Source organism: Crotalus tigris, unplaced genomic scaffold (assembly GCF_016545835.1).
Source record: "Crotalus tigris isolate CLP2741 ecotype Arizona unplaced genomic scaffold, ASM1654583v1 scf7180000017873.753527, whole genome shotgun sequence".
Classification (NCBI taxonomy): Eukaryota; Metazoa; Chordata; class Lepidosauria; order Squamata; family Viperidae; genus Crotalus; species Crotalus tigris.
Window position 1 is genome coordinate 615,454 of NW_024096692.1, and position 20,063 is coordinate 635,516.

At 34.6% G+C, this 20,063-nt stretch overlaps 1 protein-coding gene across 11 annotated transcripts in view; it reads left to right on the forward strand.

Moving 5' to 3' along the window:
• THSD7A (thrombospondin type 1 domain containing 7A) overlaps positions 1–20,063 on the forward strand; it is a 327,958-nt gene that overhangs the window by 261,791 nt on the left and 46,104 nt on the right. For all 11 annotated transcript variants that reach the window (XM_039343800.1, XM_039343804.1, XM_039343803.1 and 8 more), the window contains 2 exons: positions 3,385–3,579; positions 5,740–6,003. In XM_039343800.1, coding sequence (XP_039199734.1) covers positions 3,385–3,579; positions 5,740–6,003 — 459 coding nt within the window. The remainder of the gene's footprint in view (positions 1–3,384; positions 3,580–5,739; positions 6,004–20,063) is intronic.

Genomic DNA, 20,063 nt, shown 5'->3' on the forward strand with positions numbered 1-20,063 from the left:
ACTCCTTACTTGCTATGTACTTAACACAATAAATCAATTCACATATTGTGTTAATAACAGCAGCAACTTTGGGGAAATAACTACAAAGTTTAAGGGGCGAGGGAGGGTTTAGGAGTGCATGCCCCAGCATACCATCAAAATACACAGTGGCATGTGAAAAATGCAAAAACCTGACTAAATTCTTAAAATTCTGGCTTTATTCAGAAGGCTTTGCTAAATTCTTCTACATTTTTAAATAACTAAATCTATGTATATTCTCAGGAATTAGTTCTAATACTAGTTTGAAACTCACAGCTGAAAGTAGGCAATGTCTATACATGATTAAGCATTTGATGCTGCTTTTTCATAGAATTACATTCCTGATCTTCAAAAACTCAACAGTTTGCTGAAGAATCTTCAAGGCAAAAACTAACAATTGTGACTCATATGACTTGTTCTAATCATATAAGAGAGATTAGAACAACAAGATGATTCATCTGGAATTTTTTTTATCTTTGCATGATACTAGAAAAGTATTGATGGCAATTGTATTCCAACTTGGGCAGAAAGCTTTTCTTGACATGCCTGTATTGTAAACATATATCATAACTCATCTAATTGGAGGAATGTAGGTCTGTAGGTAAGAACTAGAAGAAAGAATTAAATCAATTGCTACCCAAAGAAAAAACAAGAATGCAAAATAATTCAGTGCAGTGTGTCCTTTTGTCCACCAGAAAACATAGGAAGTAAATAAATATGAAGAGGACTCAAAACTACATATATTTTCAGGGTAAATATGTACTTTAAAAAGAAAAAGTGGGGTCATGAACATATTGTCTTTGAAGATAACATCCAATTACAAATAAATAATGCATAATTTGTATGAAATATAAAATACCTTAAAGCAATTTAATAACACCAGTACATTTTTACAGCTTGTATAATTTGGTTGTATTTGACTAGGCAATAGAAATAGTTTAGAGATTTTTTTTTCATTAAAAATTATTTTCATACACCGGGCAGATTTTGTATGTAATTATCCACATAATATTAATTTATGAGTCCATGTCCCCTTGTGGTATAGTTTAAGCAATACTATCAGCTATAATTGTATCAGTCTTCTGTTTGCAAAATTAGAAGTGCAATTTATTTCGGATAACTCTTTTAGGAAGCCTGAGATATCAAGCAGGTGAATAGTATGTTAAGTGAACTGAATGCTTGTTAAATTGGATATAATTGGCAACTGCGTCCTTGTGGTTTATGGGAGTATTCTGCAATTCTTTTGGTTAATCCAGAATAAGCACATTTCTGATTCTTAGTGTTAATGCTTGTAATCAATTTAATGTAAGCAGAGCGATTAATTATTAGCCTGGCACAATGTGATAAGAGACTGATTTCTAGTCTCAAATGCTATTTGCACTATGCTAGTAAAATAGTGGACTTGGGTGCGACTTAAATTGTTTTAGAATGTGTATAATTTGAAGGTTTCCATGGATTGGTATATAAGCATACTATTATTTTGCTTACCGCAGCTTTTGTTCTATGGCTTATTAAATAATTTATCATTAACATTTTCTGTTAATAGAAAAGATATTTGGGGGTTAGAGAATGCTATCTATATATACCTTGACAAGAATCATTCATTTCATGCCAGATAGCCATCTCTGTGTGAGTACTCTTGCATTGTGGGCACTCTGACATTCCTGAATCAGTTTCATATTAGTATGTTCGTACACTATCATCTGTGCAGCTAAACTGATTTATTTCTGACACAGCATTGAGATACCCAAGGGCAAATCTAAATTTTCAGAAAATATTACCTGCATGGTTTTGCCAGTATCTTTACCTGCAGCAGAGGTGGTCTGAGGAATTGTTTTCCCCTTTGTCCTGCTCTAGACAATGAAAGACGTATGGATGCTTGTATTTCATGCAAACAAATTTGTAGTTACATTAGCTTCTGCTAGTTTCCTGTGGGCCCACTTCCTTTCACTTAGTTTTTGACTTATTCTTCTCCCCCTTCCCCGAATAATCCTAGCTTTTAATTTTTTAAAAATGAGATGAATAACCAATGAGCTGGTTGGCCTAAAGAGCATAGGTAATCCTCAATTTACAACCATTTGACTATTCAAAGTTACAACGGCACTGAAAAAAAGTGACTTAAATCATTTTTTATGCTTATAACCATTGCAGCATTCCTATGGTCACACGATCAGAATTTGGATGCTTGGCAATTGATTCATATTTATTACGGTTTCAGTGTCCCAGGGTCATGGAATCATCTGGGAAGGTCTTATTTGCAAAATAAAATCTTTTCTTAGACCCTAGTCCAGCGGTAGGCAACCTTGGTTCTTTTATGACTTGTGGACTTCAACTCCCAGAATTCCTGAGCCAGCATGGCTCAGCTTGGAAACCTCTTCCTTTCCCTTCAGCATGGCTGGCTCAGGAATTCTGGGAGTTGAAGTCCACAAGTCATAAAAGAGCCAAGGTTGCCTGCCCCTGCCCTAGTCTGTACATTATTGGGAGTAAATGTTTTTGAAATCAGCATGACACATTAGTAAGAAAATCCCCATAAAACAGGGTGTATGGCTAGCTACCAAAAGCATTTCATTTGGTTTTTGCTTTTTTTATAGAACTGGAACAAGCAGCCTTTTCTCTGTTGAATGAAAAGATGCTGGAGAAAGTGAATTGTCCATGGCTGGTTAAGAGTTTTATGAAGTGGTAGAATTGCTAGCCAAAAATAGCAGTTAGCTTATGGTATGAAATGAAATATCATTCAATAGACACTTTCAAAGAAACTGTATCTTGTATTCTGTAAGTTATAGGAATGTATTCTATTATCAAATGCCTTCATGTCTACAAATTTCTTTATGACATTGTTGCTGGAAAGGAGATCTTTTGTGTTTCATTACACTTCATTATAATATTCAGATACACATTGTTTCTGCTTTCCTACCAATTTTATTTTCCAAGAACAGCTGTTTCCAGATTGAAATATGTTTACACATGCATAATTTCAGTATATTTAGAATTGGAGCAGGAATCAGGTTTTTTCCCCCTAAAATCTATTATTCTTCAAATTAGTTATACAGAGAAGTTAAATTATGCTGTAAAGTGGGCAATAATAAATAGTATACTTTCCTTCACAGTATATTTGTATTGTACTTCTATGTCACACTGTTTGGATCAACTGCTGATTTGAATTACATAGGAGCTATGCATTATTCTGTGTTTCCTGATATTTGAAAATGAATCCATTGTGGAGAGTTCCCAGGGGAAATAATATTATTCATGAACATATTGCCTTGCTCTTAAATCAAATGTGGGTGCCTGTTGTTAGCTGTTACATTGTTTAACACATAAAAGGTCTGTTAGTTTGTATACTTCCTTCTGTTTTCCTGCTTCCAGCTATTACATGTCGCAAACAAGATGGCAGCCAAGTTGATATTGGTGAATGCCTCAAATATGCAGGGCCTTTACCACCCTTAACACAACTCTGCCAAATTCCTTGCCAAGATGACTGCCTATTCACAACCTGGTCAAAATTTTCTGCCTGCGGTGTGGACTGTGGATCAGTTAGAACAAGGAAGCGTTTGCTCATTGGTAAGAGTTAAAGCAAATATCTGCATCTGTGTTGTTGGTAGTAGTATTGGTGGTACGAGTAATGATATTTGTATTTACTGGGAAATAAATTATATTTAGCATTGATAAATTTAAGTAGTAGGACTTAAATTCAGTAGTGTTCATAAGGATATATGTAAGAAGGAAACATGGCAGCTATAAAAACACAATCTTTTCACATGTATTGAATCTCATGTGAAAAGGGTGGAGTATTGAATGCATAATTATGATTGACATCTTGATTTTTTAAAAGCTCACCCCACTCAACCCTCCTTAAGGCATTTTTACTTTAATTATGACTAAATATTGAATCAATCACAAGTAGTAAAGAATTGTGCAGTTATAAATATGGTTATGCAGAAGGTGAAGTTTATAGGGTTTAATCACAGGTAGGTCATTGGGAAGTTTTACTACTTTAACCAGTTCAATAACATCTGAGAGCAAGTGTTGCTAGAAAGCAAAAACACCTTAAGAACTTTTCTTCCATGAAATCTAGATTAGTTTACATTAGCCAAGGTTCTGTTTTTTTTAACAGCTCATATAAAAGTCTACAGATTTAGACATTTATGTTTTATAAGAAATATACATGTATTTCAGGTTTATATTGCTTTATAATTCTATCTTTATAGATTCCTGAAAATGTAACATCTCATTTGTCAATAGGAATCAATAAATTTGCATTTAGCTTCTGTTTCATTATTTTTTTAAAAAAGTTAAATACCTTGGTCTGCAATCTTACACATAATTTACAGCTTCAATCATAGTACAATTTTGCGGAACAAGTAGACAACTTTAAAATCTTGACATCAAGTGAGAAAATGCACCTGTTTCAATAATAGAAATATTGATAACCTAATAATTAGTCATAACATTGAATGCCTACATCATATCAGCCAAAGACCGATAGCTTGAATAAATTTAATTTAGGAAAATTCTACATAATCCAAACTGCAAAATAAAGCAATGAAAGAAATATTTCTGCTAGAAAATTTAGCATTATTCAGTAATCCAAACTAAAGGCTGATCAATTAATAGCCCAGGATGCTTTCTACAAAGTATGTTGATTGTTTGTTTTAAAGAACTTCCAAATTTAATTAAAGCTGAGATTACCAATGGTATATTTACTTATCCTCTTGCATACTAGCAAACCTAATAATGCTGACTTTTCAAAAATATTACATGTGTGTCACAGTAGAAATGGCAATAAAGTGAAAAGTGATTTAATACTTAGATTTAGATGAGAAAAAATTGATATAAACACACAATTTAAAGATATTTTTGCCACAACTGCTGTAGAAATGATGAAAACCAATACCAGTAAGAAGAAAACAACAAACAACTGTTTTGTATTTATGGGAACACTCACACAAGGCATAGGATCATGGTATTGTAGATTAAGTTGGAATGTTGAGTACCCAATTAAGGCTAAAGGAAATGTGGCCCAGGCAACAAAATATATCTTTCATTGGAAGTTCAATTGATCACATTATTCCGGGAGTAAATGGAAGGAATATTGCTAAGAAACATTTATTCTTTGAGACCATCCATTATTCCTCATCAGTGATATTATTAATTATTCCCCATTCTTGAAAATTCATACAAAAGGCCTCAAATTATTCTAAATTTCAAATATGTGTATCAGAATTAACATTAAAACTTAATATAGGTATTTTATAGTTAAAATTTACACATAGCTCATTGTGTATACATCTTATGCATAAAGTGACATGGCTTGTAATCTCTCCAGTCTGATGATTTTGCCCAGAGGTTGGACTAGAAGACCTCCAAGGTCCCTTCCAACCCTGTTATGCTATTCTATAGTAAGTTCATCACTACCCGTTTGTTTGCAGATATGAAAGCTGAACTGGCATTTATACTGAGACTTGCTAAGCTGAGAAAAGTAGACCTGACCTAACAGATATGATTTCCCCCCCATCAATTTCAATGTTTTATATTGACTTTGGGGAAAAAGTGTTTTATTATTGTTTTAAAAATTGATAACCTGTTATACTTCAAAGTAAATATATTCAACCTGTCCAGTCAGCAATGTATTTTCCCACATACACTCATTTAGGGTATGAACCAAATTTAATGTCAGAGTCAAGAAAACGCTTTCTGAAACTCTTTCTCTCTGTCTTTCAGGGAAGAGTAAGAAGAAAGAGAAATGTAAAAATCCTCAACTATATCCACTCATTGAGACCCAATTCTGCCAATGTGACAAATACAATGCCCAGCCAGTTGGGAACTGGTCAGACTGTATATTACCTGAAGGCAAAGTGGACATACTTATGGGAATGAAAGTTCAAGGAGATATCAAAGAGTGTGGACAAGGCTACCGTTATCAAGCCATGGCTTGTTATGATCAAAGCAATAGACTTGTTGAAACATCCCGGTGCAACAGTCATGGTATTTAAAATAATATTGTTACTGTTCTATGAATTTCTTCCATATTCAATTTTACAGTAGCTCTAATGTATTTTAGATTATGAGTATTATGGTACTAAACTCTTTCATTTGATTAGTTGAAAGGTGAAAGTTTCATTTATGTCTAACAAAGATTAGATTGTGTCATGATCTCTCTCTTTCTCTTTCTCCCTCTCCCTCCCCCCCTCTCTCGGTGTGTATGTGTGAGTATGTGTAACAGGAGAACAATGATGTCTTCAAAATCTAAGGCTAAAGCTTGCAGATTCCCTCAGCAACCCCAGAAAGTTTGGAGTTATAGAACTAGATCTAGATTAAATGGTATATAGTTTCTATTGAAATAAATGAACTTTAAGTTAAGTGTCACTTTGATTTGAGCTGTAATGTCAATGTAATAATGTAATAATCTCATTACTTTTCTAGTGATGTCACATTTTTGGAGGAACCTCAAAATCATTTCATTCTCCAATGTTGTGTTTTTTGGGAATCAGGTGATTCCAGCTTTGTTCGAATGTCTTTGCTATTTTTCTGTTATAGTTTTAATGCTGAGTTTTTATTAATTTCCATTATTCAGCTATTAGCTTATGGAGTGTGTGCCTTTTAAAAATTCTTATATCCATAAGCTGCTTACAGCATATTTTTGAGAGATGTATAGTCCCCCAATGTATTACGTTTGTTATCTGATGTGGGTTATGGATCCAGCATTGTGCTTAGGTGTTCAGATGCCTTTTTAAGTTGAAAGGAACTTTTACTACCAAGCTGGATAGCTTGACAACCTTCCGTTCAGAATATTGCACTGTGTTTTGTGAGTGGGAGATTTCAGAAATGTTTGCTGATTCTAAATAGGGCCATCAAAGTATTGATGAGGCAGGATCATTTAATTACTTCATATCCATACTTGAACTGATGCACTAGCTTCTAGTCAATGTTTAGGCCAAGTTTTAAAATCAACTGCTTTTATTCCATCAAGTCTTAATTTCCTGAAAAGGAATTAAGCTATCCATGCCTTAATAGCTTCTTCAAAGCCTCTGATCTGAATATAGTTTATTAAAAAAACTATGTTTGGTAAGTAATCATGGAAAGGGACTAGTAATATGCATTTTAAAGAAAAGCATCTCTGCTATAAACCCTCAGCATCTTCCTTGAGGACTGATTATGGACCAGGCTTTATATATATATATATGTCATTGGAAGTTGTTGAGAGTTTTGTTTTTCTATTATATTTGAGTATCTTTTTTATTGAATGGTTTTATGTTTTATTTAGTCTGCCAATTGCTCTTTATCATTTATTTAAAAATGAGCCAGAGAAATGCTGTAAAATGATATAAATCAGTAAAAATAAGGAATGCAAGATTTAAGATCTCTGAATAAATAATATTCTTTAGATGATGTACTTTACCAACAATTATAAATCAGGAAAGATAGCTTTGGATAGGTGCTACTCATTAACTATAATGTAAGATTTACTAGACTGAATGTTGGAGTAGACAAAGGAAACTCAAGTTGAGCATTGTATGCATATTATTTTTGTAAATGATACAATTCCTAGAATATTTTCAAAATGCCCTCTTTGAATACCAGGAATTTAACATTTTAGCTTTTACATATAAATAATGCTGGTTTTCATAGTCTCTAGGGATAAGAGAGATGCCCAACTTTTTTAGGCTTTAGACTTCACTAACTGGTGATCTGCTTTTTGTGAGATAACATTGCAAAACAATGGTGGATATAGCTTGGACTAAATCTAATTTCATGTCATTTACATTTTATTTAATAAAAATTAAATATATTTAATGTAATTACTACTTATTCATAGCAATGTAAACTGTAACTGCCATTTAGCCATAATTAAATACCTTTACAAAAACACAATTTAATAATGTTCTGGGGGTCTTTGGAGGTCATAGTCAAAATATGTAGAGATCGAGGACCTCAGGTTGCAAACTTCCCTCCTATGAAAAAAATGTAAAGGTTACTACCTACCTATTGAATTACACAGGGAAATCAACTAGGAGACCTTGAGGATGGCAAGAACGATGAGGTTTATTCATTTCATCCATACTTGATTTATGGTCTCTCAGTTCTACTCAAAACTAATTGACATGTCCATAATCTTTTGAAAGATAGTCCAGTCCCTGTGATTATCAGAGCACAAATAACTGAGGAAGAAGTTTCTCTGCCCTATAAATGCATAGCTGACTTACTATCCTAGGTTGGCATAAGGCTATTCAGATTGCATAGGCAATTTATGCTTCCAGTAATAGAAATGGATTAATGATGGTCCATTAGAAAAAATAGCAGCCCAACATATAAAAAATAGCAGCCCAACATATTAAAAATCACATGCCTCCCATACATACAATTGTGACCAACCTCTATCTTCCACTGTAATTATAAAAAGCATTAAACGAAACCCAACAAGTATCCAACAAGATAGCACATGAGATTAGTATATATTCCATTTATCATCAATTGATATCTATTTTCAGTGGAATCTTTATATTTGACTCTCTGTAATGACTTATTCAAGACTCTTTTTGCTACTAGTGTTGTCAGTGACCATTTTAGCAGTAGAGAGCCATTATTTCTATTAAATATTGATTTGAACACTTGAGAATACTGCATAGTATTCTTTTTGTTCATTTATTTTGTAATATAGACTGTCAGCTGCTTGCATGATTTGTCATTTCAGTTTCTATATAGCCATGTCATTTTGGGGATAGTGTTGGAATTGAAGACTAAAAGGGCCTTAAATTGTATGATGCGTCAGTCTGTGGCTTCAAATTCAGAAGCTGAAGATCTTGAATAGATTGTTTTTCATCCTGAACCACAGGAATTAACTGAAATGAAGGGTCCACATGGCACTTAAAGCTTTATGTGGTGTTATTTTATCTGCTATTTTGATGAACTTGATATACCTATCCTTGAGACAGTGCTGGCAACAGCAAAATGAACTATTTCAATACAGGAAAGGATTAATGAATTCAAGCAACAAAAAGATGGATTTTAATTGCAGGAACAAGGGGAAAAAAATCCTAACAGTAAGAACAGGTCAACCATTGAATCAACTATCTAGAGCGGTGGTGGGCTTCTCTTCGTTTGATGTGGTCATGTAGAAGTCAGACAGTTATGTGCTGGGATGACTTACTTTGAATGCCTACCTTAAACCAGAGTTTGAACTCGGTAACCTACATGTCATTTTCCAAAGCTATGACAAAGCAAGCATGCAGTAAATCTGACGAAGTGCTAGTGAAGTGGGCCATTATTACTTTATTGCCGTCTTGGCTATGCACCTGTAAAGAAGAATCTGATTGTTAAAATTATTCTTCCTTTTTTTAAAAACTAGCCTGCTGCTGCATTTTCATGAGTTGTTGCTTAGAAGTATAGTATTTCCACTGAAATTTGTGTGTGATTTTTGCATTCCCTTGAACTGCAATCTTTTAAGATAAGTTTCCCTTGCCCATCTTTGAGTCTCTCAGTGTTTCAGTTATTGAACAATTCCACAGTTCTTCCCCCCCCCACCAGACATTATTCTCTAAAGTTAACCTTAGTTTATCCAGAATATAAATCAAGGTAAATAATTTCAGTTCAGATCTAAACATGTTTTTGAAATCATTTGAGGGTGCAAAAAATAATAAAGTTAAAATATGTTTGACCTGGTAAATGAATCAGCCCAGTTTATAATAAGTCTTTTTCTCTGTGAAATCATACTTTAGGTTTCTGTTGATAATTATATTGCCATGGCAGGTAAAAACTATTCTACCCGCCTTACAGATGTTTCTATTGTTTTAGAAACAAATGATACCAGACACTCTTTTATCACTGTAATCCAAGATCATGATGTTTAATAGGGCAATTGGGAATTAGGTGTATCTTCTCTTGTAACTCTTTTTTTCATGGTCCTCACTTTGATGTAACAGTATGATTTAATGTTTTTACAGGTCATAATGCCCTTCTTAATTTGTGTCAGTCTGTTTTTAAGGCCTTAGGCACGTTCAGCCAGTCCAGAATGGCTTGTCAGCTGCCTTATTAGTATGAGATTATTTTCCCCTTTAGCATTAATTAAATGAAATACATTGATTTGTGCTGAGTCTACACAGTTTTGTGTGGTTGCAAGGCTTAAGCAAGGGATTAGAGTATTGGAAAATGTTTCCAGAACAGCTGTTGGGAATATCCATGTGAATTTCTTATTTTATTGCTTGTGCTTTTAGTAATAACTTTGGAGGCTATAAATGATTCCATATAATTGCAGGTAACACTAGTTTATATTGTGAATTTTTAACATTTTAAAAAGTCTTTTAATATACTATCCCAAGGCTATGAGACGGGAAGGCAAAATAAAGTAGAATATATTTTTAGTTGTTTGCTTTGCACTATACCTTATCCAATATGTAAAATTATTTACCCAGTTGTTTTTAAAATTATGTATTCTGTTGTTAGCCATTTCAAATATTTTATAAAGTTATTGATTAAATTAAATACACAATGAATCAGAACTGAAGCTACTATACCTGAATACTCAGTTAAACAATTCCTTTTTTCTGTCCCACAATGCTATTAATTAAATGATAGTTTTTTACTGGAATCAGTGGAACAAGTCTCTAAAAAAACATAGAATATAAAATATGCAGTAAGAATGTAATCATATTATCTTTGTCTTCTTCCTTCTTTCCTTCCTTCCTTCCTTCCTTCCTTCCTTCCTTCCTTCCTTCCTTCCTTCCTTCCTTCCTCCCTCTCTCCCTCCCTCCCTCCTTTCTTTCTGTCTTTCTTTTTTTTGTAAAAAAATTTTATTTTCAATTTTACGTTACACTCATAAAAAATACTTCAGATAAAAAATAAAATAAATTTATACACACAACTTTCGGTATTGCTCACCCATTTCCCCCCAACCGCATCCACCCTCTAACCTCTTCTCTCACTTCCCTCTTTCCCTCTTCTTCCTCACTCTCCCCCTCTCCTCCTTCTCCTCAACCTTCCTACTTACTTCTCCCCTTCCTCCTATCTTCTCACTCCAGATGCAGTCCAGGGGAAATGCCCAAGCAATTCCTCTCTCCAAATTAAAACATCAATATTACATACAATAAAACTATTTCTACTTATCTGAGCTATTTAACCTCCAACCCATCCTCCCCCCACCCCCCTCCCACCCCACTTCCCAGAGCTAAGTACAGGGTTATACAAACATATTAAACATAATCTATTTAAGTTAACTAATTATACAATAACCAAAATCATACTAACCCTTAACTCTCTTCAAACTTTAACATCATAATTTTATAAACAAATCCATTACTCATAAAATAAATGAAACTTTGTAGTTCCATATTTCTTCTGAACATATTCTATCCATCTTCTCCATACAATAACATATCTCTCTTGTGAATGATCCTTTAAATAAGCAGAAATTTTAGCCATTTCTGCTAAATTAGAAACCTTAAATACCCATTCTTCTAAAGAAGGCACAGAGTCTTTCTTCCATAGAATATTAAATATACAGTAAGAATGTAATCATATTATTTTTGTCTTCTTTCTTTCTTTCTTTTATCTTTCTTTCTTTCCTTCCTTCTTTCTTTCTTTCCTTCTTTCCTTCCTTCCTCCCTCCCTCTCTCCCTCCCTCCTTTCTTTCTGTCTTTCTTTCTTGACTATCCTCTTCTAGGCAGTTGATGTAGGAGTTTTGTTAAAAAGAATGCAATTTCTTTTCTTCATAGTACAATTGAGATCTAGCAGGATTTTTTTAAAAAATTCAGTGCATCTTCATCTTGAAAATCTGATAGACTTCCAATATCAACATTATCATACATGAAATAGAGCTGAATCCACAATAAATCAGCATTAGAACATAAAAAAGTAAAAACTGATCATGATATTGTGGTATGGAATGAGTTTAGTTGAAATGACATGGTCATCTTTCATTGTAAATAAAAAATTGGCCAAGTTGGAAGGAAATAAACAATGAAAGTTACTACTCTATTTATCTTATCTTTAATAGACATTCAGATAAATGAATGTTGTCATTAGGGAGTTAAATATGTAGTAAATTATGTAGTACTGTTTTCTCAAGAAATGTTCTAAGAAATCATTCAGTTATTTTCATATTCCATATTATTTTCAAATTCCTAGCACAACAGTCAGAAGTGGTAAAATCTTGGAGATACAACTTTTAACATGCCTGGAAACAGCCCAACTGAGGGAAATGGAGAGAAAAAACAATATACCCACATACTTAAGAACCCCAGTTGTTTAGACCATTTAGAAAAGGTTTTGTCAAAAAGTGCTATATTTATTATGGCAGACTTGATTGTCACTATATTCTAATATTTCAATTCACAAGAGAGATTCTGTTGCCATTTTGTCTAGTGTTATCCCTTCTAATTCCTCCATGTGTCATAACCTATGACTTGTCCACCAGCATGAAAAACTAGGGTAGCGTCTCTTCAGAAAAGAAGAGACAAAATTGCTGATGCAGAAGATCAGTTGCTATAGCCATTGAAGCCTTGGAGGCTAATCTCAAGAACAAGATAAAAGACATGGCATAGTTCAATTCATCATTTTGTGGCTCTTGTGACAGACTCATGAATACAAATACTGTCAGGTAGATTGTAAATACCTTTGAAAGTCAAAGAAAATAAAAGAAGTGGTATCCTTGTCTAAAACCTGGAAAAGGCAGAAGATCAGTATCTTCAACATGGGGTTCCATAATTTCTATCTTATATTTCTATAAATCTTTGTTCATATGAGTGGGTTTCAATTGTTCTTTATAAGGCTGCTGTGTCTTTTCAGAATATGTCCAGCTTTATATAAGATTATGTTTGTACTATAATTTTATTTACAGTGCCCAGGTTTGCCTTTGATGTAGGAATGATATAAAAGATACAAAAGATAAAACAACAGAGTGATGTTTTGTTTTCCTGTGGAAAGGTTAACATCTACTTTTTCAATTTCTTGTTTTTATTATTCAGAAAATTACCTCTTTAATGTACTAGGATAATTACTATCGACCTTTGCCTTTCTATTAGACATTGTTGATAAGATGAGCCTTTCTTTTGATCCTATCCAGCTTCATTAAGGAAAAGAATAATAGTGAATGATGAAATATAAAATACTTCATAGTCACTGTCTAAATTACATGAAAAGATACTCATTTGAGATGCTTTTTTGTAAGTCCTGAATTGTTTCTGCTTTATTATTGCCAAGGACATGTAAAATGTACCAAGGGCAGGCACATGAATTTTACCATGTTTCCTACTGAGTGAGTGTGCAGCTACTAAAGGAATCCACTTACTTTTCTTCTTGTCTTACTCACTCCATTATTTTAAGCAGTTAATTCCAAGCTTCCAAACACACTGCTTGTTTGTTTAATCTAACACAGAGTTCCCCAACTTTTCTGGCTTTGTGGACCAGCCAGTGGTGGGAGTCAGCCAGTTTGCACCAGTTTGGCAGAACCGGTAGCGGACTTCTGGAAGCGGCATCCACACAGAGAACCAGTTGTTCACCTATTTGAATCCCACCACTGGGACCAGCGGAGTGGGGTGGGGAGAAGGGATGGTTACATGTGATTGGTGGGCAAGTGCACACACACACACAGCTCCATTTGCACAAGTGGTGAGCACCCACATCCGGTGCTTGTGAATATGGAGCACACACGCTCACCTGCTGCTTGCACAAGTGGGGGATGTGTGCATTCGCCCACCACTTCCATGATCTGGTTCTGAATTGCTGAAGGGTCAGTAGAGGGCTACAGCACAGGGTTGGGGATCCCTGATATAAAGTATGCACACACACATAGACACACACACACACGCACACACATCTTTACATATATAAATAGAACAGACAGGTGGGTATCTGTCATATCACATCCCAACTATCCCTTACTATCCTGAATGAATTATATTTTCATAGTGATACCTAGCATAGCTCATTTCCTCAAGAATAGTTAAAATTACTTTGTATAGAAATTGACTGGCTTATTTTAGAGTTGGGGATATAGATTTTTCTTTCAAAATCTTCTTGGTCTTTATAAGCCATCCTTCTCCCCCCCCCCCTATTATGGCTGATTTTTTTAACTGACTAATATTCCATTTAAGTTAAACTTTGCCCTCTGCTAAGCTGTTAATATCTTTTGTTTGCCATCCCCTTACCTGAACCTACAAACCTCTTTGCATATGCACTTCTCTGATTCTTCTGATCTATCTCTGATTAACTCTTTCTGTGTGTCCTTTATTTTATCTTGTTTTCTTTGTTTCTGTTGTTGCATATGTACAGTATATTTTCAGCATAAATGTGGAAAGACATTTTGCCAAAGAATGAGAGATGTATGGTAATTCACCAAATGTAGGAAGTTTAGATCAGAAAGTTCAGAGTTAGATTTACTTCCGATAGCAATAAAAACATAAGCAATTTTGCAGCTGCCCAAATTTATCACGATGTCCAATATAAGCATCATATTACTATTTGTAATTGCTCAGATTCTTGATGCTCTAGTGTTCTTTATTATGGAGCCCAATGCTGGTTTGCTTAGGAACCAATCCCAGTCTTAACAGTTTGCATAATTCCTATTTAAACAATCCCTTGATTGAACTATATGGGTTCAAGCTAATGAGAATTGGTCCAAAATCTCTAAAACATACCAAGAGGTTTCTGCAGGAGCTGTCAAAAAGTCAAGATAATAGTCACAACCACATGATGAAATCCCTATTCTTTTTTTGTGTGTACACCACACTCCTGCTGGATGCCCTGCAGAAGTTAAAAGGAAGAAAATCAAAATGGACATTTGGGAGTGTTGAGAATTTCCTCTCAAATTCTTTTTGAAGGAGGACAGAAATGGGGAGTTAATTTATTTTAAGGGGAGGTGTGTATATGTTTCTTTCACTTTTATTTTTTTTTGGGGGGGGGGGGGAAATGGTCTTGCATATATTTGACCATAGGATTACAGGGGCTATCCACTTCGTGCAGCTTTTTGACTGTCAGAGATCCATAGAAGATTGTATTGTTAAATAGCAGTCAATTCCTGATAAAAAATACAAGGACAAGAAGTATGTGCTGAGAGTCTTTTGGAATTTCACCACAAACAAATCATTTTAATTGTTTCAAACAAGGCATTAAAATCTGCCTTTGTCAAGGGCCAAAAGATTTTCTAAACAAATATGAAGGACTCTAGTAAGTAGGATTTGGCCCTGAATTATAAATATCGTTAGCTTGTCACTAAATAAAATGTCAAAACTCAATATTTAATATGTAGCATTGTTCTTCAAATCTGTTTAATGAGACAGTTTTATGATGATGCATTAGAACTGCAACAAAAATTAATATTTATTACAAGTCACTACAAATCATAGAATTATTATTTTATTTATGTAGTGTGTGTCCTTGCCCAGGACATTTGCTGTCATATAGCACTGTCCCATGTTGACTTTTTTTTTAAATTGTATCAGTAGCATTTCTTTATTGCCAGACACCTGGCTTTCTGGCTCCTGATTGTTCTTGTTAATCACAGGAAAAAAATAGATATATGTAATCCTCTCATGAGGAGGGTCTCCTTCTTGAGAAAACAGCAAATCTAGTCATTAGCATGGAAACTTTGTTTGTCCTTTTCTTTTGAGTACTGTATGTGGTCTCCATTTTCCAATCAACAATCAGGTTAATCTAAGTCTGGAACAGCAGTACTATGGTAATTAATCCAACAGATGGGTCAATTTCTCAACAAGCAAGAAAAGCACACAGGGAAAAGAAATACCTGTTGGCAGGTTCTAACTTATGCACCAGAGAAATGAAAAAGAAGCAGACAAAAAAGAGAAAGAAATGTAAAACAGCTGGAAGCTTTGCATAGGAAACGGAGTGGGCTCTGGTCTGTGACAATGTTTGAAGCAAAACATTTGAAATGTATCCTGCAGGGGCTGTGAGACTCAAACAGAACATGTAATGCTTCAGTTAAACAATTGTGTAGAGAGATGCCAAGTCTGTGCAAATTCCTGCTACTATATTATGTTGAGCCTTTTTTTTTTTTGAATAGTGCAGATTTAGCTAACACAAATAAGCCCAAGGAGATAATTGACATATACTGATTTTTCAGTCTTCGTGGGTATATAGTTTTTCATCTTCATCCTCCTATATCTTATATAATGGATGGAATTCCATGTATTTCCCCTACAGTCTATTTATTTCAGTTTATAGGAGTAATCATTTAAACCAATGTTTTTGAACCTTGACAACTTTAAGATATGTTGACTTCAACTCTTAGAATTCCCCAGACAGCATGTTAGCTGAAGAGATCTGGGAGTTGAGGTCCATCTATTCTAAAGTCACAAAAAACTGTTCTTATGATTGTAGATTGGTATACAGCTCTACAACTTCCACACATTAAATACCTGACTACTGTTGGCATATTAGACTGCCTTCCTTCATTAGTGCCTTCCATATCTCATGGACTACAAATACCATTTTGTTATGTTGCTCCTTTTATAATAAAAGGCTGGGTAAGAGCTAACTTCTTTCCTCCCCCCTGAATTTTCTATACCTTGGATTTTACAAAAAAAAAAACCCCACCAATAATAATAATAATTTGTGTAAGACTTGAAGGCTAGCTAGTCAGATCAACGTAAATGGGACACAGGATTGTGTGAGAAGTGTAAGGAAGATTTGTGTCTGTGTCTGTGTGTCTATGTCTTTGAGTCAGTGTTGACTCCAGATGACTACTGGGAATCTGGGACATGTCCTTGCAGTTTTCTTGAGAAGATTTTCAGAAATTTGTCATCATCTGCCTTCAAGTTCACTTTGTGCCCAAGATGCAGTTGAACTCATCATCTCCCTCTGCTTTATGTAGAATATTGTCTTCCACATAATTAATGGCAAGCAGAGAAAACATGCATGATGATATGAGATTTATTAATAGTCTTGTAATGAACAGGAAAAGTAGAAAAAATTGAAAACAGATTAGCCTATTTAGAATTCAGTTCAATTTTGACTTCTAGAAGCCGATAGAGAAATGTTTTCATTGCGTTAAGAACAGAAGTGTTCCTGCTGGATTTTTCCAATTGAATTCCTTTTTTGTAGAAGACCTTTGTTTCATAAAATTGGAACTAAAGTGGGTGACCCACAACATTGTTTTCTATCATCAGCTGCTTCAGGTTTGAAATCGATTATTGTGTACTGGCAGATTAGATGAGCTCTTTGTTAATCTAAGTTAATAATCCTTCTGAATGCCTTTCTCTAGATTTGATCATGATGTTGTTTGGAGGAGTGAGCATCTGTTTCAATTCAAGGCTTCTGGCTGCATTTTCATTCTGTTTCTGTGGTCCTACAGGCCTACAATTACATATACCCGCTATCCAGCCCAAGGACGGCCATGCGTCATTTTGTGTTGTTTCCAACCAAGTAGTTGTTAATCACCATTTCTATGCCAGCGGGCCTTTTGAAGGCCATTGAGAAAATTCAGCATTTTTTTCTACAGTCCTTTTTCAGACTGATAAAAAGAGAATTTACTAGTGAAACATATTTTAAAGGAGAAGAAAATTAAGATGACATTCTCATGGGTGGAATGTGTGTATGTGAACATGCTGCCTTTCTCTGTGCAATATTTTCTTTCTGCCTTCCCTTGCTTCAATTAAAGCCACCAGACTTTTTTAGAGTAAGAAGTATGGATAACGTGGGAAGTTTTAAGATTTGTGAAAAGATGCAGCAACAGTAGCATCCAAACTTCCAATAATTAAGTAATTTCAAAAACACCATCAAGAGAAATCTGAAATAAGATTACTAAGCTCTCTGAGACTAAAATAGAAGTTTCCTTCTCATCAGAAGAAAATGTTTCAGAAATTGCAGTGCAAATTTCAGGACTATTCTAATTCTTTTATTGCAGTAGCAGGCACCTTAGAGTTTCTACAGAAGCTCTCAGAGAACAGAGCTTAAATCACATGGGACATATTTAACATGCATGAATTAACAGCCAAGTGTTATGAAGTGCAGAGTGACAATCATATATTTGCTTCATATTATTTATTTAAGCAATTTTCCAAAGTAGAAAGCAATTTTCATGTCACTTTTCAGAGAGATTTTTTGTGAGATGCAATTAGCAAAAATATAATGCTTCATTGGTTGCCTAAAAGCAGCACCAACCTAGTTAAAATTAAAAGGGCTTCTTTTTAAAATAAAGAAATAAGTACAGGATTTTATCACATGCTGAATTAAAGCAAGATAGATCCCTGTTCCTTTGATGACAATATTCATCAGTTGAAATGTCATCAACTAATAAAAGCTGCTCATATGACCACTTGGGCATATGAAAAAACCATTGAGCACTTCCTAAGAGGAAAAAAAGTAATGCAGCAGATGATAATTAAATATCTAAATTCTATGGAATAAATTTTCAGCCACAAGAAAATTTTGTTATATCTCCTCAACCCAGAGTGCACATAAAAAGAATTTGAAGCTGCACAGTCCAGTCCATTTTTTCCTCTGCAAATTGATACTCAAAATTTGTTGTTGAATTATTAGTTTATTAATATACTAATAAACCACATGAGAAGCTAAAAGTGAACATCTTAGAAACCAAGGGGAGATATCAGCATATTAAATTAATTTCCAGGGAACATCAATATTTTAAACTTTAGCAAATATTGAAGTTGTCTGGAACATGCTGATACCTCCCTTTGGTTTCTCAGATGTTCACTTTTAGCTGTTAATATAGTCCCAAGTAATCATCTGTGCAGGAACACCATACCTACAACCAGTGCTTTTTTTCTAAAAAAAAAAAAAAAAAGTGCTGGAACTTACACATGTCATACAACCTGCCTTGCCTACCCTACAAAATTCCATCCAAAAAAGGTGCCGGAACTCCATTCTCGGCGTTCTATGAGAAAAAAAGCCCTGACTACAACAACATATTAGTATAAATATATACACATTTCTAAAAGGACAAGGATTTAGACTCTCATGATAAAACAGGGTTGTTGTTTGACCATCCTAAGTGCCCAGTGCTTAGCTTAATAGCATTAGCAAATAGCACCTAGACTTATACACTGCTTCACGTGTTTTACAGCCCTCTCTAAGCACTTTTACAGAGTCAGCATATTGCCCCCAGCAACCTGGGTCCTCGTTTTTCCAACCTCAGAAGGATGGAAGGCTGAGTCAACCTTGAGCTGGTCAGAATCAAATTGCTGAACTGCTGGCAGAAGTAGCCTGCAGTACTATATTCTAACCTCTGCACCAACATGACTCTAATAGTACTATTAACATCACCTTTAAAATTTTGTCAATTAGAACAAACCATTTGCTAATCCTTCCAAGGAATTATTCTCAGTCTAATACACAGGGTAGATGGCTGTTTATCTGGATATGGTAGATCAGTCACTTTTTACAGATTTAATAGTGCATGCAAAGTGTGAAAATTCACTAGTTTTAAGAGGATTAAGCACATTTAGATAAGTGAGTAGACAAATGCATGTCACTGATAACCCTCTCTGGAGTGGGAAGAGCAGAGAAGTAGAGCAGCAACCTCACTTGGAAGGTATTTTTATTCACATGTAGCTATGGAGAGGAATGGAGGGGGAGTGATATAATGAGAGACAGGGTGTCAATTATATTCCAGCTGTCAGAAAAGCAGAATTGTAGATATTGAAGGAGCAGAAATTCTAATAAGATACCATGCAGGTGCCCAGATTTTACTTTGGCATTGTCTCTAGAGGTGTATATCAGGGTCTCCACTGAATTTTAATAAAGCTTTAATGATGAAGGAATTTCTTACTGTCAAATCAGAGTTTGGATCCTAAAACCACAGAGGATGGGAAATTTTGACAGCTGTGGTCCCAGCAGGTCAGAGGGCATCAGATTGGCAAGGCTGCTGTAAACAAACTGTCAACTGGACGGGGTGAAGCAATTGTGTATATCTTAGAATTTTAGAATCTGATGTCAGCCAATGAAACTGCTCCAAGTTAGATGCAGATCACTAGAGAACATTAGAAAATAAGCTGAGGGTGACCAGTTTAGCTGACTATAAGAGGAGCTGGCAAACTTGCAGAGACCAATATCAATTATTAGTCTATGAAATACAA